The sequence below is a fragment of the Montipora foliosa genome, chromosome 1 (genome assembly GCF_036669935.1).
Source record: "Montipora foliosa isolate CH-2021 chromosome 1, ASM3666993v2, whole genome shotgun sequence".
NCBI classification, from domain to species: domain Eukaryota; kingdom Metazoa; phylum Cnidaria; class Anthozoa; order Scleractinia; family Acroporidae; genus Montipora; species Montipora foliosa.
Window position 1 is genome coordinate 63,341,398 of NC_090869.1, and position 22,500 is coordinate 63,363,897.

The 22,500-nt window shown below is 40.6% G+C and overlaps 1 protein-coding gene across 2 annotated transcripts in view; it reads right to left on the reverse strand.

Moving 5' to 3' along the window:
• Positions 1–646: 646 nt before the first annotated feature.
• The window catches only part of LOC138004294 (mucin-22-like), a 23,135-nt gene continuing 1,281 nt past the window's right edge, over positions 647–22,500 (reverse strand). For both annotated transcript variants that reach the window (XM_068850777.1, XM_068850770.1), the window contains 10 exons: positions 22,402–22,500; positions 17,398–17,536; positions 13,383–16,526; positions 12,353–12,503; positions 11,130–11,452; positions 10,629–10,785; positions 8,488–8,801; positions 7,774–7,924; positions 2,634–2,959; positions 647–1,860 (listed from right to left, as the gene is read on the reverse strand). The exon at positions 22,402–22,500 is cut by the window's right edge. In XM_068850777.1, coding sequence (XP_068706878.1) covers positions 1,796–1,860; positions 2,634–2,959; positions 7,774–7,924; positions 8,488–8,801; positions 10,629–10,785; positions 11,130–11,452; positions 12,353–12,503; positions 13,383–16,526; positions 17,398–17,536; positions 22,402–22,482 — 4,851 coding nt within the window. In that variant the 5' untranslated portion in view covers positions 22,483–22,500 and the 3' untranslated portion in view covers positions 647–1,795. The remainder of the gene's footprint in view (positions 1,861–2,633; positions 2,960–7,773; positions 7,925–8,487; positions 8,802–10,628; positions 10,786–11,129; positions 11,453–12,352; positions 12,504–13,382; positions 16,527–17,397; positions 17,537–22,401) is intronic.

Genomic DNA, 22,500 nt, shown 5'->3' on the forward strand with positions numbered 1-22,500 from the left:
TGCACCAGATGGCGGGAATCGAAAGATCCTTTGGATGTCTAAATTGTATGTAGCAAGAAACGAAATTGTAACTTAAAATCTGTCCTGGTATTCATCATGTCAACAAATGTCTGTAGAACTGAAACGTGTGCTACGGCTGAAGCACAGCTGGAAGCACAAGGAAAGCTTACTAGGTCAATTTGCCCATTTTCGATTATTGCAGCACATTTGAAAATAACGTGTTCTAGGGTTCCATCGTAGTTTTTGTAATCATTCAGTACGTCACAGTTCTTATGAATCTCGGATTCGACAGGCAGTCAAGAACCCAAGTTCTCTCACCCGTTATTTGCCTTTCGCTTTCTGTCGTTGATGAAGAGTTTCAGTGTTCAGTCTTTTGAGGTGGGGAGATTTCAAAACTCGATGGCTATGTTTGTGTTAGTCGAAGATGAGAAACAAGCAGTTTACTCAGTCAGAAAAAAATACCATTTTAAACCAGACGATGAATGATAGAATTGAAATTGGTTGCTCATGGTTTCAAATTGACGAGGTGTTTACAGTGGTAAAAATGCCTGGACTCAAATGGCGTCTGCTGTACCAAAGTCTGGCCGTGAACTCAATCAGCTATCGCCTTTCCGAATCGAAAAATTCAGAAGAAGAAGGTCCAGAATGATACCATATGTCAGTTTACACTTTATTTAAGTTCAAAGAAACACGCTAGCCTCAACAACACTTAGTTGGTTTTCAGAAGGAGGGCGTACAAAAAAATCGAAAATTTTTCGGTTGCACAAGCAGATTTTTTGTTTGTTTCACAACAGAAAGACGATCGATTAACATCACAAAGCTTGGATGAGTGCAACCGACGCGTGAGAACCTAACAATTTTTGCTTAACTCTACTTAACGTCAGAGGAGCCGGTGTCTTGTTTCCGGGCAGGCCAATTTTTTTGTCGTGATACCGAACAAAAATTGGGACGTTGGCAGCTTCGTTCCCAGTCGTCCTCGCGTGAATCAAATGTGACACCAAGCCTCAAGTCTCGCGCTTCTTGCGATTAAGGGCTTAAAGGCATGGTAACTAGGCTAGGGAGTTGGGAGTTCGTGTTAGTTTTTTGGTAGACCAGTGCAGCTCGGCCACAAGACCAATAATAAAAACAAGAGTGAATCTAATTCACTCTTGATAAAAAAGCCGTTCTAAAGCTATAAGCTAAGAGTAAAAACTAGGACAGTTACACGTTGGTGTAACACTATGAGGTGGTACTGAGTAGCTAACGACGGAAACGCTTAGAGAGGATTTGGCTATAATCATTTTCATATCCAACAAACGGAAAAGCAGTATTTGTTGTATTAGCAAATCGGTCGGCGCAAATCAGTTCCGTTTCCTTATAAGGTCATACGCCAGATCCAATCAGAACGCAAGCAATGCAACTTGCGAGGATGATAGTTTAATAAGAAGCCGCTACTAATCACTATTAGGTACCTTTTTTGAAAATATTAATAAATACAATGTACTTTTCTAAATGAATGTATGCCGACTCTGCTGATTTTTCTACCGTTTGCCGAGTTGGTTAAAAAACATCAAAATCGTGACGCTATATTAAAACTTGCTTGAAACGTGACTACGAGATTGTCAGTGACTACATGATACTGGGCGTGACTACTAGGGTGAATTGCTCTAAAAATTCTGAGCTTCTACGTTCATGAAAGGAACTGTACAAATAATGTCATTGTTTTTGACAATTCTTTTTCGACAGCGTCAAGTATGAGAAAAAAAGTCTTGTTTCGTGAGCGTAGCAGGGGAGGGCCACGAGAAAAATTCATATCTCAGTCTTCATCGCTTGATTCTCCACTTGATCCACTCGTCCTCTCGCTTTCGCTGCTATCAGTCTCTGCAATATTAACAAATAAAAATATAAGAGTAGTTAGAGGGTACGGTGCCGTCTGCAATCAGATTCTTTGAAATATCGATCTCTACGGAGGGATTTTTCTTTTTCTCATTATTTTATTGAACAATGAAGAAAAACAAACATTTGACCAACACTTTCGGTCACATTTTGCTTAAAGACGGTACCCTGTACATCGCTCAATGTTTATCATTGAAGCATGAGCGTTGAGAATGGGTTAAATTGGAAATAAAGCTCTGAAAAGGATTATAGATATAGGTACGATGATGATGTTAACACAAGCCAAGATAGCGTATGAGAGTTCGAGGGAAAAACATTTGCCTGACTTTTTAACTTGGCCCCGGCGTACGATAATTCACGATGGAAGAAGATTGACTAACGCTTAACCTCAACTAAGCGCGATTTACATAAAATTTAGCTGAGAAAAGTATTCGGATGTGAGAACACTCTCATTAGACGGAAAAGCCAAAACGACTGAGACTTAAACAAATTTTATGTTATCCAAGCTCAACGGTTTGAAGACTGAGAACATTGCATTTCCCTCCTGGACGGGATGCTGCTGAGAGAGACAGGGTCAGCAGTGTGGCGGGTACAAAATGTTTGTCGTGATGGAACCATTTTTTGAGCAAGCAACAACAGGTCCGGCCCGCTTGCCGCTACACCATCATGGCTCCATGGATTCTGTTACTTTCTAAACGAAAAAGAACCTCCTTATGGTTTATCTGCGGGTAAAAAGGCAAGATTACTGAAATTCTCACCTGTAATTTTCCTGAAAGCTATTCGGAATCCACTGGCCGTCCCAGAGGTGTCAGTTTCAAATATAACTCTGGCCACTCGGTTCCTTCCACGGATGACCACACGGTTTCGCGCTCGCCTTTTCCGTCTTTCGTAAATATACGCTTCCTTCTTCCGTCGACCGTCGTAATAATAGTGGTCATTGTTATCTTCGTGAACATAGTAACTGTCTTCATCCTCACCAAACACGTCTTTACGCGATGTTTCATTATAAAGCGAGCGCTTGCGTCGAGATGATCCTGCTATAAAGGCGACGGTTGCACCGCCGTTGAAAAACCTGAGTGAATCTCTGAAAAAAAAAAAGAAAATGGGTGGAAGTCCATGAGCGCGTGAATAAATTATTTAAATGACCGTCAGGTGAGTAAACCTTTTCAACTCTTGACTTGTCGGATGTCTCAATACTCGAACTCAGAAGAAAATCCGAATACTTCCCCAATCGATTCTACGACCTTTCGATCACTAAAGCTCAGTGGACGAGCATCCGAAATAGAGCGGATTATATGCGGACGAGGGGGCTTTACTATCCAACGGCATAATGAGCTCCGTGATTACGAGGCTGCAATGCTGAATGTCATGTGTCATGATGTTGAAGTGGAACAGGAGATCACTGGTGAAGTCTTACCAAGAGGTTCTAATAGAGGCCCTGACGCGCGACTCGACATCAACGCGCGTGGCTTTTGGGCAAGCCAAGGTTCTGCTTTCTTTGATGCCGGGGTGTGCCACCCAAACGCCGAATCCTACAAAGACCTTTTGCTTCGTTTGCACGAGCTCTGAAGGACAGATGATGCATTTTTTTCAAAACACTCTTACCAAATAACATTGAAGAAAGATAACAACTTTTCGTAGTGGAATTATAAATCTCTCATTCGATGGTTTAACATATAATACTCGAGGACATTTTGCTCATTGCTCGTATTTTTCCTCGCCCCTGTGGGGCTCGGAAAAATACCACGCAACTCGCAAAATATCCGCCCGTATTATCTGTTAAACCATCGAATAAGATGTATATTTTTTACGTAACTTTATAATTTTTTTGTAATGTCTAATTAGGCTTGATTAAGAATTTTATTTTATTGTAAAATATTGTAAGTTGAATGAATGAAAGAATAAATTATTATTATTATTATTATTATTATTATTATTATTATTTCACTTAATTCACAGATTGATGTTTGCCGCTATAAAAACCCGAGGAAACGGGACACAGCCTTTGATCAAGGGTTCCACACCATCTCTTCACCTTAGATTATGTATCAAGCACCTTTCTCAGAATACTCGCTGTTCCTAATAGTGCAGTCTTTTGTAGGAATGCTGTTTGGAGTGTAATGCCCAGTTTCCCAAACCAGTCGCCTAACTTTCTTGTCACAACACCTAGGACGCCAACAATTATAGGTGTTACACTTTTCAAATTCCTCATTCTCATAATTTCTCCCCTCAGGTCTTGGTATTTTTCAACATTTTCACCCTCTTTTTTACCGACTCTTAAATCTCCGGGGATAGCGATGTCAACAATAAAGCAGTTCTTGTCTTCCTTATTGATAATTTCAATGACAGGCCTTCTAGCTTCAATAACAAGGTCGCATTGGGTACTGACATCCCACAAAATCTTGATTCTTTCATCATCCACTACACTCCTGGGTGTATGCTCATACCACTTTTCGCTCCGCTCTAACCCATATTCCTCACACAGTTTCCAGTGGACCGCCCTTGCAACATTGTCATGTCTTCGTTTGTATTCCTTCTGAGCTAACTTTTTACACCCGCTCACAACGTGATCGACACTCTCAACCTTCTCACGACACACTCTACACAAGGGGGACTCCGCCGTCTTATCAATATGATGCTTAACGCTGTTGGTCCAAAGGGCTTGCTCCTGAGCAGCACATAATAATAATAATTATTATCGTTATCGTTATCGTCATCGTCATCGTCATCGTCATCGTCATCGTCATTTAAATCTAACAGTATAGCAAGACAACTGTCAACTGAACTTAGTTTCATGGTCTAGCTTCCACGAGTTTCAGCTATAGCTCAGTGACAGAGCATCCGCTCTTGAAATCGAAAGGTCGCGTAGATTCGAGTCTTGGAAGGAGCACAGGGATTTTTTCCGAGTACGCCCTTGTCACCCTCGAAAACGTACATCTCTGTTTGACACCAGGATATAGTAACATACACCAGTCACATGTATATCAGAGATCATCATTTGTGAAGCATGAAAGTGAATGAATGAATGAATGAATGAATGAGTGATTAGATTCATGGGTCCCTTATGTAACTTTTGGTGTTCCTTTTTGCACCTATTTTTCCCTTTTGTAACGTTCCTTTTTGTAACATGATCCTTTTTGCAACTTCCGTGATTACAAAAAGGGACATGTGTTCCCTATGGTAACTTGTGCTCTCCTTTTTGTAACGTTCCTTTTTGTAAAACGTTCCTTTCTGCAACTTTCCAGCTTACAACAGGGAACATGTGTTCCCTGTGGTAACTTTTCAGTGCCTTTTTGTAACCCAAGATAGTCCTCTCAGTAACTAAGTACATAAACTGCCGTTTAAATTGTTTTCACGTCCATGTTTGTATTACCTGACCTCTTCATATTGCCAGCATGGCCACTGAAAGAATACTGTATCTGGAATTTTAGCAGTATATTTATAACATTTTTCTAATAAATTATTTTTCTGCAACATGCCACTTACCAAGTAGGTGAAGCCAATTTACTGGGTAAATTATCATTTGCGTTGACCGAACAGCTTTTTCCATGTATCCAAAATGGAAGACTCGCTTAGAGAAAGCAAACTATTATTTTCCTTACCCTATCTTAACGTCTAAGTTGTTGACCGTAAAAAAAATAGACTTTTAATGACATTCTACTGTGCTGTAGAAGTTTTGACTAACGTGCCGTTCCCATGGCCACAAGCTAATAACATGTCAATAAAAAAGAGCAACGGATCAACTCGTATCAGTAGAACAGCAACTTCACGGCAATGAAATTACAGCCACGAGCTAACGAAATGAGGGGTTGAAAACAGTTGAAGAAAGCGAAACGCGTTATTACAGGCGTCCTTTCTTGGTCCGCTCTCGCCTGGGAGTAATCCTGGCAAAACTGCCTTAGCATGTCAGACGCAGTTTCCATCTCTGTTGGTGGTTGAAAACCGGCTGAAACGGTATCGCTTTCTTGCCTTGCCTTCATCAAACTTCTCATCTTGTCTCTTCCCCTTGTCAGAGGAATGTTCCTTAGTCAGTAACCACTTTCTTCACACATTCGATTGAAACTTTCCCACTATGCATGTTCTCTTTAAAGGCAGTATATACTTCAGTTAACTGTCCTTCGTTCCTTGGTTTCTCTTGAGTCTCCGAATAGAAAGGATTATTTTGTCACTTAACTTCGAAAGAAAAAAGAAGAGATTTTCACCCCAGTCAAATAAGTCAGCGTTCCTTTTCGTAACCGTTGAATGAATGATTCAACATGGTTGACAGGCTTCAAATAGAAAATAAAAGCTAACTATGATCCCTACGGTCTGTTTTCAATTAGTTCTTACGAGAAGCGTAATATACCTGAAAGGCTGCTTTTTCTAGTAAATATTTTTTGCGTAATTGCCAATTTGTAGATTTTCCAGAAAAAAATCAAAATTTTCAGTGAATTCCTCCTTTAGTCTTAAGGCGAGAACTAATGAGATCTCTTTTGACTGCATTATCATGTAAAACCGTCTTAATGCAAATGAAAAATTCTGACTTTTTCGCAAAATGTTCCTTTTCGTAACGATTTTTGTGTGGACGTGTCCACAACTTGAGAGACCCTTTTGACGGAAAACATTTGAAGTGAGGGAAATTAACGGCATGGAGCAAAAGACTCTTTTTATTTCATTAAATATCTGTCCTCAAGAACAGTATTGGACAAATGGAGTATATAATTTTTGGAAAGTTCCGGCGTTCCTTTTTGTAACACGTTTGCGAAGACTACCGTCTCTACTACGATGATTCTTTTTTTGCCACTCAATAAACTTAAAAGACAGTTATTATTTTACTAGATAAAGACAGGAATACTTTATCTTTGCTATTCAAAAAATTAGCTCCACACGACTTTAATAGATCACGTTATGTAGCTGTAAAAAATGAGCTCTCTTTTCGCATAAAAGCCGAAATTGTGCTAGTCCAACCTGCCTCCATTTTTACGACAAAAAAGATCTTTAAAACTTCTCCTAGGTTTCTGAGAATTTAATACCACTTTTAGTAGAAATGTAGCTACTTCTGGGTCAGATTCCAAACAAAAAGAATTTACAGCTCTTTATTGTAAAAACTTCAAATTAGGCCGCTTTCGCTTTCGCGAAAAACCTACTCGAGATGAAAGTTGCAAGCATTACACAGTGAAATTCGTTTTCGTTAAAAAAATGAAGAACTAAAAGCGTGTGGCTCTTCACGGGAGGTGCTACATCTATTCAGGTATTTCTATCCCCATAAAATCGATCCATTTTTTTTAATTGCTTAAAACCTGAAGAAAACCACGACAGTGTTCCTTCTTGTAACATCTTGTTGGAAAAGTGGGCATAAAACCCAAGGGTTTAAGCCCTAATTCTTGGGCATTACAGAGCGAAGACAGGAATTATTATTTGTCATTATGAACTAATTTAAGTTGTATTACGAACAAATATGTAAAATAAGAGAGGTGTTCATTGGAGCGTTACCATAGGGCCTGGACAGACAGACAGTTTATTCTCTAAAATATAAACAGGTTTACAGAGAAGTATAATCAAGACTTAATGAGAAAAGGGCAAAAATAGTTAAACTAATAGCTTGCCTGGAGATGAATCTAAGAGTGAATGAATCAATGAATGATGAATGGGTGGATGGATGGATGGATGGATGGACGGACCAACGGATGGACGGACGGACGGACGGACGGACGGACGGACGGACGGACGGACGGACGGACGGACGGACGGACGGACGGATGGATGGATGGATGGATGGATGGATGGATGGATGAATGAATGAATAAATGAATGAATGAATGAATGAATGAATGAATGAATGAATGAATGAACGAATGAGTGCGTGAATAAATAATGTAATGAATGCCACAACAGCCAAGACACAACTGGATAGCTAACCCAGGATCACCAAGTGTCACGGAACGTAAGTCAAACACAATTCGTTGTCTTCTTCGCAGAAACGTTGTCCAGACACAGCGAGCGTTGTTAGGATAATTTCCTGGGAATCCAGGACTCCTGAAATCTCTGTTAATAAGTTGACCACCGCATGCTAAAAAAAAAGAAAAATATATCACTGTCAGTCTGAAGATGTTGTGGGTAGAGCTTCTAATCTACACGTTAAACTAAAAGGTCCTGAGAAACGTCTGACTTTTGATTATCGGAAACCCCTGAAAACATCTTAGGGCCCGAAATGGTATGGCGACGTCAAGTCATCTCTTTTAAATACAGAATGAATAATAGCAAACAATACAGAAAACCATTATCTTCTACCACTTACCACTTACCGAGTCTAATCGAAAAAAACCCAAAACAAAATTTATCTTGCACTCGTGGTCGGAAGAAGGTACGTATAATCAAAGGGAGGGCAGAGAGCGCGGTTACTTAATTGGCAGAAGAGGAAAATTTAAAATTAAAGTAAACTAAACGAGGGTAGCTACATGTACATAATATACTGGTGGCCCATGCAGTACTGAGTAGTTAACGTCGTGGCTCTCCTAAATACTATTGGTTATGGACACAAAGTGGTATGTAACAATTACTTCAGTAGTTATAAAACGTTCATGGTAGAGTTACATTTGTGGACCATAGAGGAGAAACCCATTCAGCTCTCACTTGTTATTATCTGGAACGTTATACTAAATCCACGGGCAGATCCACTGGTATCGCTTTCAAATACCACGCTGGCGTCTTGAGAGGTTCCAGAGAATATTACGCGGTTTGGTTGTTGCCTTTTGCGTCTTTCAACAGAATACCGTCGATGGTCGTAGTTATAATGATCAATGGAATCATTTTGGTTTTTATAGTAACTCCTTGTATCTTCACCAATCAAGTGTTCATGTGACTTCTGACCAAGCGAACGCTTTCGTCGCGTCATTCCTTGAAAACGTGCTTCACTTTTGTCGCCATTAAAAAACTCGAGTGTATCTCTGTAAAATGAAAAACAATAGAAAAAAGTCTAAAACTGTTGTTGACGACATTACTTTTCAGCAACTTGAGCGTGGAAGTCATCCTCACCAGTTTCTTAATTAAAGCCATTCATTATTTGTTTATTGTTACTATGTCCTCCTATTTTACATTTTAAAATATAAGGACTTCTCCCATAGTCCTTTACACTTGCAAAATTTATAGCGGAGCTCGGCCAGCGGAGCACCATGGGTACTCAAGTGTATTAAGGCTTGACCAATCTAATTATTATGCATATTTTTATTTGAAGGGAAGCATTTGTCCAATGTCCATAAAATTAAGTTTTTTTTATTGGTGTTGTTATTAATTTGCCAAAATATTTTGCATCGCATTTTGGTCACTTGACCTTGAAACAACTTATAACGTTTATTTCCTTTACTCAAAAATGGGGAATATTTATACTTAAAAATTTTGAAAACGTTTGGCATTAACACGTTTAGTACAACTGTGCCTACCGAATGCCGCCTTTTAATGTCGTACTCCGTATTTACCTTTTAAGATATTTGGATGTTTATCATGTCACGTGACCTATTTTCCTCAATTGTTCCTTTGCTCTTAACATGTGGACATGATTAAAAGGCGGCATGACAAAGCCCTTCAAATAATCAAGAAACAAGATTGATATAATGTAGCTGAATGTTCCCCATTTTTGAATTAAAAATATAACTGTTGTAAGTCGATTTCGGATCACGTCACAAGAATGTGGTACGGAACATTTTGGAAAAGTTATAACAATATCGATAACTAACTGCTTGCCAAGTTTCATAGGCCCTGGACAAATGCTTTCCCTTCAAATAAAAATATGCATAATAATTAGGCTGCTCAAGCCTTAATACACTTGAGTAAGAAAATATGGTGACCCATTTGGATTTGACCAGTATCTCGCGCTCATATCTTGGGCTCAAGCTTAGAGTTTATTGAGGCGGCCATACTCTAGCTAGCTTACATATTAGGCATCCATGTTATGGTCAATTGACACCTGACAAAACAAGGTGTGCACTGACCAGTTGACCAGTATCACGTGACCAGATTGCGGGCTCAAGTTAGAGCTCATCCAGGTCAGTTTTTTAAATAGCCGCTGAACAGGTACTGGGTTTCGATTGGATGGTAGACTCAAGCCAGGTTAATTTATTGTTAAGAATAAACAACCCGGGAGCTCCGCTTTTAGGCTTGGTTAAATCTATAGATTACTAACTATGCCAATTCGTCTGCATTCTAAAATTGTCGGTACGACAGCGTATGGAAGTATGTCTAGACTACACTCGTGGAGACCTCTGTGGCCTTCCGTGGAGGGTATGCGACAGTACATTATTAGATTCAATAAGAAAGTTCCCAAAGGGATCTTAGTTTTTATGTTCCCAAATTCAGCTGACAGGGAGATAAAAAATCAATTCCTTTTAGTTGGAAGCCTTGAAACAAAACAAAACTTAATGGGATTAATAAACATTTATTCAAGGTCCAAGAACCCTTCTGCATTGAAGGAAAGGAAACTCAGTTTCATTTTCATAACGGAGCCACGAAATGAGATCGCTGTAAGCTTTGTCAAATGTTTCCGAAACTTGAAAAATGAAAAGTCTTTACTAAAAGCCAGAGGCTTTCACATCTTTTATTTTCACTGATATCAGCTAATTTTCTATTTTTCGCCAAAGCCTAAATTTACAGACGGCTACTAGTCAACCCGATTAAAACCAGCACAATGAACGCAATCATATCAGTGGACGATTGAATCCAAACGCCGCTGCACAAGAAAGTTAAGGTTTGATTCAAAAGCGATGCAATCAGTGACTTACCCGGGGTCAGCGAGATCCAAAGAATTTAAAGTAAAAACAATTCGTTGTTGAGGTACCAGAAACGCTACAGTCCAGACACAGCGAGCGTTATTGGGATAGTTTCCAGGGAAGTCAGGACTCTTAAAAGTTCCTATTCTGCCGAGACGAGCACCGCATTCTAAAAAAGAAGAAGCGTCAATATCTCTGTCAGTTTATGGAGGAGCCAGCGGACCTGATTTTATAGGGAACTTTCTCGAGAGAGAGTAGTTACTCAAGTTTGAGAAACCAATTTTAAAGAAATTTGTGCTCTCGTTCTATGCTCCCCGCTTTAGAACGGGGAGAGGTCAATTTCAATCAGAGCGCAGGGTCACCAAATATCTTAGTGAAGAAAAAGTAATTCTCGAACTCCACTGTAAATGTATCAAAGATCGGGAACATGGAAATACTGTACAACGTTTTTCGGAAACGAGAACGGCTACGTGGACGCGCCTAAAGACGACAGCGAGATTTTTAAGTTCTCACCTGTGATTTGCTCGAACGTCGAACTGACTCCACGCGCAGTCCCAGAGGAATCACTTTGGAAAACAACTCTGACAACTTGGTCAATTCCTTGGATTACCACACGGTTTACCTGTTGCCTTTTGCGTCTTTCGTGAAAATACGGATATTTGTTTCGTCGATCCGCGTTGCGATTGTAGTCAATGGAATGCTCGTCGTCATGGTAACTCGTTGCATTTTCACCATTTATTTCGTATGACCTTTGACCAAGAAGTGAGCGCTTTCTTCGAGTGGGTCCCCGAAAAACCCGTACTCTTATGTTCCCATTAAAAATCTCGAGTGAATCTCTGTAAACACAGACACGCAAAATGATTGTAAGCATAATACATAATCATATCAAATGTGTTGTCTGTGATATATTTGACGCATCGTGACATCACGTTCCTGATCAATTAGGCATGCAAAAGAAACTGACGTACACAAGCCACTCACAATACAAAAATATCAGTGACTCTGAAGATGACATCGAGATTGGAGTACGAGTACGAGTACAGATTTTTCGTACTGCGCACGCACACTTGAAATAGAATCGACGTCATCGATGTGCAAACTCAATGCGCATGCCCATTACTGACAATTCTCTCGTCATAACCGTTCTGCAATCTAAAAGAAGAATATTGCGTTGACAACGGTCCATCTCAGGACTGCACTCAACCGAATGACCGGTGCAGGCGAGAGGTAAGTCAACTGTTCATTTGATTTTCTGGCGTACTTGTAGTGCATTTTGCATGAATAAACTTCTATTTCTATTTTAATTCGATGACATTCCGGAGACAATGATTTGCTTTTATGACTCATCTCTCGCTTCCCCAAGCAATTAACCAGTAATGCAAACAGAACTGAGATAACACTAATCATCCTGAATTCATCCGGTACAATAATTTTGCTCAGGAACGGTTCAGAACTAAGAACCAAAAAAGGATGCAATAAACTGCAATTCAAGAACAAGAGAAAGTTTCTCGAAAATGCCATAGGGCCAAAAAGAAGCTTACCGAAAACAATCAAATGTACGATCATATGACCCTCCCACAACCTGGGAGGCCACACAACTTTGTTATTTTCTCATTAAAATAGCACGTTTCATGATTAATTGTACGAACACGTCAAGCGGATATCAAAGGCATATATAGTGAATCATTGCAGTGGTCTTCGCAAAATGGAAATTAAAGGTGGATGAGATGACTTACCCAGAGTCAGCAAGATTCAGTTGAAAAGTAAGAACTATTTCTTGCCCAGTCGCCACAAACGTTGTAAAAACACAGCGGATGTTGTTAGGATAATTTCCTGGGAAGCCAGGTGTTTCAAAAGTTCCTGTTCTGCTTAGGCCACCACCGCATACTAGAAAGGAAAAAGTACAATCTCAGTTTTATTGTACAGCTATACGTTATTGTTTCTAAACATTATTGTCATATATCGCCTCAATAAAACTAAAACCGCCCACACAGCTTATGCCATTAACGTGCACAACAACATTATCCCGCACCTTCACCATCTCCTATTCTGTCCATTTTTTGTTTATCAGTCTTCGCATACGATAGGCTTCTCAACGACGCCAAATGCATTTTTCTTATTCAATTCCATGCGTCAGTTATTTCTCAATAAGGGCCTCTTTTAATTTAGTTTAAAGTAAAAGAGTTTAAGGGTGTAAATGTAAACGTAAATGTAAATGTGCGCTTAGTTGACCGCTCCTTACAAGGGCTCTTCAGGATCAACCGGCTCAACGGGATCGGACCGAACGCATGTGAAGGCGCCCACGGCTGCCGCCATACGATGCATGTGTGATCTTGGAGCACCGCAAACCCAACCTGATGTAATTGACCGGGAGTCGATTTTGAGGAGGGAGGAAAACCGGTGTACCCGGAGAAAAACCCTCGGAGTCAGGTTGAGATCGACTGAAACTCAGTTCACATACGACCTGAGGCCAGAGTTGAACCTGAGCCACAGAGGTGGGAGGCACGATTGATGACCACTAAACCACCCTGACTCCCCAGGGTGTTGTTGTCGGATGCAAGCTGTGTAATGACTTACTTAATTTTTCAATGAATTACGCAAGTGCAGCAACAGTAAATCACCAATTAAAGCAAACTTAGCAGTTAACCAAACCCATGCTTCCCAAGCTTATGGAAATGCCATTCTTATGCCCCACAGGGCTGCTCTCAAATAATAACAATCCCATGAGTATAATAAAAAATGCGCCTGAAAAAATCCACTACTTACAAGGAGTTGTTGGAACCACTATGGGAGTTGTCGTCGGTGTTGTCGTCGGAGTTGTCGTCGGTGTTGTCGTCGGTGTTGTCGTCGGTGTTGTCGTCGGTGTTGTCGTCGGTGTTGTTGATGGTGCTGTTGATGGTGCCGTTGATGGTGCTGTTGATGGTGCTGTTGATGGTGCCGTTGATGGTGCTGTTGTTTGTATTGTTGTTGACACAACGGGCTCTTTCGTTGTTTGCTGCGTCGTTAAAGGTGTGGTAGATGGTGCCGTTGTTTGGGGTTCTGTTGTTGGTGCCAAGGTTGTTTGCGCTTCTGTCGTTGGTACCAATGTTGTTTGGGCTTCGGTTGTTGGTGCCAAGGTGGTTTGTGCTTTCGTTGTTTGGGGTTCTGTTGTTGGTGCCAAGGTTGTTTGCGCTTCTGTGGTTGGTCGCAACGTTGTTTGTGCGTTCGTTGTTGGTGCCAAGGTTGTTTGGGGTTCTGTTGTTGGTGCCAAGGTTGTTTGCGCTTCTGTTGTTGGTACCAACGTTGTTTGAGCTTCGGTTGTTGGTGCCAAGGTTGTTTGTGCGTCTGTTGTTGGTACGAGGGTTGTTTGTGCTTCTGTTGTTGGACCCAACGTTGTTTGTGCTTCCGTTGTTGGCGCTAATGTTGTTTCTGCTTCTGTTGTTAGTTCCAACGTTGTTTGTGGTTCCGTTGTTGGTGCCAAGGTTGTTTGTGGTTCTGTTGTTTGTGCCAAGGTTGTTTGTGCTTCTGTTGTTGGTACCAAAGTTGTTTGTGCTTCTGTTGTTGGTGCCAAGGTTGTTTGTGCTTCTGTTGTTGGCGCTAACGTTGTTTCTGCTTCCGTTGTTAGTGCCAACGTTGTTTGTGCTTCCGTTGTTGGTACCAAGGTTGTTTGTGGTTCTGTTGTTTGAGCCAAAGTTGTTTGTGGTTCTGTTGTTTGTACCAAGGTTGATTGTGCTTCTGTTGTTGGACCCAACGTTGTTTGTGCTTCCGTTGTTGGCGCTAATGTTGTTTCTGCTTCCGTTGTTAGCGCCAGCGTTGTTTGTGGTTCCGTTGTTGGTACCAACGTTGTTTGAGCTTCGGTTGTTGGTGCCAAGGTTGTTTGAGCTTCGGTTGTTGGTGCCAGGGTTGTTTGTGTTTCGGTTGTTGGTGCCAAGGTTGTTTGAGCTTCGGTAGTTGGTGCCAAGGTTGTTTGTAATTCTGTTGTTGGTGCCAACGTTGTTTGTGGTTCCGTTGTAGGTGCCAAGGTTGTTTGTGGTTCTGTTGTTGCTAACAACGTTGTTTGTGGTTCCGTTGTTGGTGCCAAGGTTGTTTGTGGTTCTGTTGTTTGTGCTTCGGTTGTTGGTGCCAAGGTTGTTTGAGCTTCGGTTGTTGGTGCCAAAGTTGTTTGTGCTTCTGTTGTTGGACCCAACGTTGTTTGTGCTTCCGTTGTTGGCGCTAATGTTGTTTCTGCTTCTGTTGTTAGCGCCAGCGTTGTTTGTGGTTCCGTTGTTGGTGCCAAGGTTGTTTGTGCTTCTGTTGTTGGTGCCAAGGTTGTTTGTGCTTCTGTTGTTGGCGCTAACGTTGTTTCTGCTTCCGTTGTTAGTGCCAACGTTGTTTGTGCTTCCGTTGTTGGTGCCAAGGTTGTTTGTGGTTCTGTTGTTTGTGCCAAAGTTGTTTGTGGTTCTGTTGTTTGTACCAAGGTTGATTGTGCTTCTGTTGTTGGACCCAACGTTGTTTGTGCTTCCGTTGTTGGCGCTAATGTTGTTTCTGCTTCCGTTGTTAGCGCCAGCGTTGTTTGTGGTTCCGTTGTTGGTACCAACGTTGTTTGAGCTTCGGTTGTTGGTGCCAAGGTTGTTTGTGCTTCTGTTGTTGGTGCCAAGGTTGTTTGAGCTTCGGTTGTTGGTGCCAAGGTTGTTTGTGCTTCTGTTGTTGGTGCCAAGGTTGTTTGTGCTTCTGTTGTTGGCGCTAACGTTGTTTCTGCTTTTGTTGTTAGTGCTAAGGTTGTTTGTGGTTCTGTTGTTTGTGCCAAGGTTGTTTGTGGTTCTGTTGATTGTGCCAAGGTTGTTTGAGCTTCGGTAGTTGGTGCCAAGGTTGTTTGTAATTCTGTTGTTGGTGCCAACGTTGTTTGTGGTTCCGTTGTAGGTGCCAAGGTTGTTTGTGGTTCTGTTGTTGCTAACAACGTTGTCTGTGGTTCTGTTGTTGGTGTCAAGGTTGTTTGTGCTTCTGTTGTTGGCGCTATCGTTGTCTCTGCTTCCGTTGTTAGTGCCAACGTTGTTTGTGAATTCGTTGTTGGTGCCAAGGTTGTTTGTGGTTCTGTGGTTTGTGCCAAAGTTGTTTGAGCTTCGGTTGTTGGTGCCAGGGTTGTTTGTGTTTCGGTTGTTGGTGCCAAGGTTGTTTGTGTTTCGGTTGTTGGTGCCAAGGTTGTTTGTGGTTCTGTTGTTGGTGCCAAGGTTGTTTGTGCCATGGTTGTTTGTGGTTCTGTTGATTGTGCCAAGGTTGTTTGAGCTTCGGTAGTTGGTGCCAAGGTTGTTTGTAATTCTGTTGTTGGTGCCAACGTTGTTTGTGGTTCCGTTGTAGGTGCCAAGGTTGTTTGTGGTTCTGTTGTTGCTAACAACGTTGTCTGTGGTTCCGTTGTTGGTGCCAAGGTTGTTTGTGCTTCTGTTGTTGGCGCTAACGTTGTTTGTGCTTCCGTTGTTAGTGCCAACGTTGTTTGTGAATCCGTTGTTGGTGCCAAGGTTGTTTGTGGTTCTGTTGTTTGTGCCAAAGTTGTTGGTGCCAAGGTTGTTTGAGTTTCGGTTGTTGGTGCCAAGGTTGTTTGTGTTTCTGTTGTTGGTGCCAAGGTTGTTTGTGCTGCTGTTGTTGGTACCAAGGTTGTTTGTGCTGCTGTTGTTGGTGCCAAGGTTGTTTGTGCTTCAGTTGTTGGTGCCAAAGTTGTTTGTGGTTCTGTTGATGATGCCAGCGTTGTTTGACCTTCGGTTGTTGTTGCCAACGTTGTTTGAGCCTCAGTTGTTAGTTCCAATGTTGTTTGGGCTTCGGTTGTTTGTGCTAACGTTGTTTGATCCTCGGTGGTTTGTACCATAGTTGTTTGTACCTCCGTTGTCGATGCGATCGTTGTTTCTCCTGCTGTTGTTGGTGCTGTTGTCATACTTTCATGAGATTGACCCACTCCAGCATCTTGAAAGTAAGGGAAACAATTTATGTTAGATATGCTTTAGTCAAATTTATTTTCTAAGTTCTTGAGAACATTATATTTTATGAGTAGAAGGCGGGCGTTACTCGTAAGTGTTTTTCACGCTCAGCTGCAAGCAAAAGAGTACTAGATGGTTTCGATAACTGGGAAGGGCGACTCTTCTGTTTTTCATATCTTCTCTATAGCGTGTTTTTTATTAGGTGTGGCAAGCCGAAATTAAATTTTATCTCTTTGGACGAATGCAAACGGCGTTATGAATTAATATTTGTTCACAAATTACTTAGTTGAAGCGTGAGTTAAGACACTCTCGTTGTTAGCGATTGTTTTTGGTTTTGTTTTTCATTGATTGAAAAAGTGAGAATAGATTTTAAACCAATCACTGGTCCTGTGAATATCACAAAAGTGGCTCAAATTCTCATGAACGTTAAGCCTCTTAAATTATCCAAGTTCAATCAAGACGTGAACGAAAGAGACGTCTTCAAAGCGGTTTGCAATAGAGTGTGTTTACATGATGTCACGGCAGCCATGTTGGAGGAGTGAAACAAAGAAACAGCGGCCATGTTGGAGGAGTGAAACATTCTTTTGGGAATTGAACTCCATTTTAATGCAAAGTTTTTCCTTTTGTTTTAGTATGCAAATATGGCTGCTTGTCACTTGAGCGAAAACAGTCTATTGCTTTTAGATGATTAGTAATTGGCCTAAAAACTCGGGCCTGATTCACAGCCACGCCGAGTCAGCAATAAAAGCAAAACCATTCACGATTGTCTCATTTTATTGTGTATGTTGGCTGGGCCGGGATTCAGAAGAGTAATGGCGAGGGTTTTGTTAAATGTAGCAACTGATTCATTTTATTACCTTGTTCCTTGTGTTTCAGAATGGCACTGTCGTACACTTCTGCTCTGAGTTTGTCAAATTCTCTAGTGAGTTCAAGGAAAGGCAGGTCGACGACAGGCGCTGGCGCCGACTCACAGATTAATGTACACGTTGACAGCACCTGTTGAAAGACAAATATTTTTTTCTTACTACACAGACCGTTTTCCTGTTGAACTGGGGATAGGGTACAAGTGTCGAATATTGAATTGGTCGGCCTCCAAGTGTTTGTCCGTACGTAATATTTGAAGCCTCACCAAGAAAGAATGTTTGGTGTGCCACTTCTTCTTTTCATGTAACATACCTGGGATGTCAAACAACGCACCCCCACCCCCCCCCCCCCCATAATTATTAAAAAGAAAACAACAAAAACAGCAACATAAAAGCAAGGTTCGTATGTAGGGTGATGCACTTCATTGATTTATTCTCGTAACCAGGCTCTTAAACCTCTCAACCTATGGAGCCTTGGCACAAGTTTTTGAATAATTTAGAAAAGACAGGAAACTCTCCAAGAATCCATTACCCATGGGTGATGGACTCTTGTCCTTCCAGGTAAACTATATAATTAGCGAGCTAAACAGTTTGTTATTAATAAAAATCGGCCATGATTTTGAAGATGCAGTATAATAAGGTCAGCGGCGTTAGTTGTTGAATTGTGCGTGCGCAGCTCATATGGTCCAATGTTCCTGCGATCTGTTCATCGAGCCCTCGAGAGTTCAATAGTCAGTCGATCAGCGGGTAAGTTTTTATTGCTCTTATCATGTCCAATGCAATTCTATCAATCGTTGGAACTATTCATCAAGGTCACGAACGATTTAGTGACATTTCTAGGGAAAGGCAATGCTCTTTTATGAGTTTTTCAGCGCTGTTGTGCGAGTGCACAATCAATCAATCAATCAATCCTTTTGTCAAGTTTTGATGAGATGTTAAAGCACGTAGAAGTAACTTCAAAACAAAATTCACAATGGCTTGACCTTTTAGATGGTTAGATATCCTGATAATATACAGTTTTAAATATGTTATATATAGCTTCTAAGATTAATTAGTGATTTCCTTGCGTACTTGATCTCTCCAAGAAATTTTAAATTTTGCCCGCGTTTTAGTGTTTCCGGTTACTTCTCAATTAAATCATTTCCTTCGCGTTCTTTTAATGTAGAAAATTGCCTATCTAGTGAATTCCACTGTAAATTTCACGCGAAAAACCGATATCGCATGGAAATCAACAGTTTCTTGAATCGCATGAGTTTTAAAAGAAAATAAACAAATCCTCAGAGGGAAAAAAAACCCCTTTTCAGAGTCAACTGTCAAAAGCCAGCGAATAGGAATCACGCTAAAATTAGAAGTCACAGACGTGCTAGCTCGTGATGTGACGTACAGGCCCGGGTTGTTCGAAGCATAGTTAGCGCTAACCAGCGTTACATACCATGGAAACCTATAGCTTTTGATACCTCTTAACCAACTGTTAGCGCTAACCAGGTTTCGAGCAACCGGCTCCTGATCTTTAGGAACTTTGCCGGTCATGATCAAAGAGTTTTATTGGTGTACTTTATTCCACTTTATCTCTGAGAACGAGATCATTCAGATTTTGACGTATTTCGATTGAAACACGCCTGCCAAGTTTGGCTTGGAATAAGAATCGGTAAACTTGATACGGCAACCAAGAAAGGACAAACTTCAAACAAGATCTCCAACAAACAAATGAAACTTGTTCGTGCTTTAAACAAACTTCGGAAAACACAAGCTACAAATTCAAAGGTATTTTTGCCCCGGTTTATGATTATGCAGGAAATGTAGATCCTAACAAGTGTTATTAAAATCCAAAAACAAAATTGGGGGTAACCAAGCATTTTTCAAAGATAATTGATGAAAAATATTTGTAAAAAGCTCTAAAATACAAAGCAATGTATGGCGTTCTTTCTCAAATTGAAGCTTAATTACTATCTCTGAAAAATGCATACCCCTTTTGGATACCAAGAGTACTTACTAAGAGTACTTACTAAGATCTACTTTCTCACTGTATTGGTAAGCATCACCGATAGGAAACCCGAGTATCTCGAGATTCGCAGAACGTATGCACAATAACAATAGTAGGCACCGTGCTTAATTTTATGAGAACTCGTTGCGATCATTACGTGTCTACAACATAAGGGCAAAATGTTCTTGTTAATGTCGAGGCAGATCGAAAAACAGTTAGGCAATCGGAGTAAAAAAACGTTTGTTCGCTGACATTTTAGAGCAAAACAAACAAAAAATAAATCAACTCCTTCTTCGTGTACAAAAAGAGTTCAGATGATTGTTACTTAATTCCAGTTGAGAACTTGAAAAATTCAAGTTTCATTCCTGAACAAAGGAAAATACGATTAAACTACTTCTTTAAAAATATTCATTCACTTGAAATAACACATTCGTAAAAATAACAAACGGTTTAGTGTCCAAGAAAATAATAGAAAAGGATTTCTTCCACCAAGTTTGAGCTATTACTGGTCAGTATACTGTTTTGTCTTTCTCGTTCTCTTTCTCTCCTCTTTTGTTTCTGCTCTTAGCTCGCCCAGGCATCATGCAACCTTATCAGATTCAAAATTAAAAGTCTTCTAAACATACGCGAAAAGCCACCAGTGTGGTCCTGACCACAGCTATTTTTGTCAAACCTGGATTGAAACCGGCGAATATGCTGGAAAAAAATAATCTCCAAACCGTTTTCCACCTGAACACAAAAAGCATCGACTGTGTCGGGCCACAGAAAGCGCGCGAAAAACAAATTTTTAGGTGTCCTGAATACCTGGCTTGAGTCTGCATTCCAATCGAAAACCAGTAACTGGTCAGCAGTCAACGTAAAAAAACAGCTGACCTCGATGAGCTCTGAACTTCAGCCCACGATATGGTCACGTGATATTGGTCAGCGAATGCCTCATTTTGACAGGTGTCAATTGACCATAACATGGATGTCCAGTACCGTTGAATTCCTTTTGCAGGCAAAAGGGGCCGCTACTTTCGGCTAGCTGTTATTTTCGGAAAGGTAAAAAACGTTTGTAACTCGAAGTGATCTTAGACAAAGAGGACACGTATTATGAAATTTAAAAGTCATTCCATTTATGCATATTCCTATAATGTAACGTAACCAGATGAACAAACAGTAAACGAAACGGACTACCTTAATAGGTACGCTACATACACGATCACAAATATTAAAAATTAAACTGTGCGGTATATTTTGACTCTTCCCTGACAAATTAATTCCAATACAGTATTGCAGCGTTCATAAGTTTCACTCACATGCACAAAACTGAAACTATAACTGTAACTTAAGAATACAAGATTTTTGTAGTGAAGTGCGGGAGAAGATACTTCTAGCATCCCAAGACGTTAAAGTTTCGTTAAGTTTCAAACCCGCTCATTGTTTGGAATTGGAGTTGAGAAAATTTCACTTCTGATTTATGCTTGTGCTCCAAGATAATCTGACAATTTTTACAAATTCAAGTTTTCTAATGTGTATACATTGAACGATAATAACGGTTTCATGACAAACGTTCGTGTTTTTCTTGTTCGAGTTATACTTACCAAAGAAGAGATATTATTTGTATTTATTCTCTCGTTCCAGTAAACTATGTTACGTTAAAGACGGCACTCCTTATCGCTTTCTAAGCCGACGGAATGCAATGCTTGAAATGAACATTAAATACAACAGTCACAACTGAGTGTTTTGTTACCGTTTTGGGGTAATTTTTCAAAATGCTCTTACTTTCGGGGGGGCCGCTACTTTTGGAATTCTACGGTATCAAAGTTTTACGCTCTAAACGGTTGGGTGTATTGATTATTATTATTATTATTATTATTATTATTATTATTAGGATATTATTAAATTATTGGGGAACTTCTTACGTACGTGCCGAATCGTAGCGCTAGCCATAATTACCAGGAGAAAAGAAACTCATGGGTTCCTACTATTTTCTATGCCTATATGGTGGTGCTCCACTTGGCAGCCCTTCGGACCACCGGAGCTGCCCTAAAACCAATGACCCTTCAGCAATCAGCATGATGGTGTACATGATGCTGTACTCATATTTCGTGAGATTCACGGAAAACTTGTTTTTCAATGCTGTGCGATGGTATTTGCAAGTAAAAAGGCATTTCTTTGAGAACAGGCCATTTTCGAAATATCAATATTCAGTTTGATAGTGAGGCAGTGAGAGCAAAAACAAAAACACGTTGGAATGAATGTGAAAAATATCAGTTACACATCTTCCACTTCTCATTGTTTTTGCCTTTCAAGCTGAATTTGAATATATCGAAAGAGGCCTATTCCAAGGACCGAAAAATGACAGTTCGTTCCTTTTTCTCCACCCTCACTATTCCGGAAAGGAAACACTATTTCTTTTTAGATAGCTTCGTGTTGGAATTTAGGCATAATGTAATATAAGTGTGGTTGACTGTGAACAGGTTCAACTGCGTGAAGGGTTGAAGCTCAGTTGCCATGCTCTGATCATGTAACGTGGAAAATTTACATTTAAAACAAAATTTCTTTCGCCGTGAGCCAGACCGGCCCTGCCGTATTCTCTTGATCAGCATTTCATCGATGTTTCCGTTTTACGATCAGGCAAGCTAGCGCTTAGCAAATTTCAATCTCCCTTCGACAAGTGAGTCTATACCTGTCGCGAAGAAGATAGTTGATTCTCCCAGCGGTATTCATTGACAAACCTAGAATCTGACGTTGGCAATTGCACTGCTCCTGGACCGGCCTCTCCGGCAACCGATGGAGGCTTGACACAAGAAGCAGCCTCGCGGAATTGCTTTTGTTGCCAACTGCGGCTTTGGTCTCCCCAAGCAGTGTGTAGATCATTGCAACATGCATTAGGTAATAACGGTGATTTCTTTTCCAATACCAAAAGTTCCACGGGTTTTACAGCCCTCATCGCGGTGTCATTGCCTCCCCAGCAAAACTAATTTACAGCCACCCGCAATATTTAAAAAAATTAAAGTAGATAAGCTTACCGTTAAAGAAAACAGAAACATCGTCCTCTTTCCTTTTAGTGAAACAGGAGGCGTTCCAACTTCTGTCTTCACCTGTTTCATGATCCCTTTTGTTCGGCA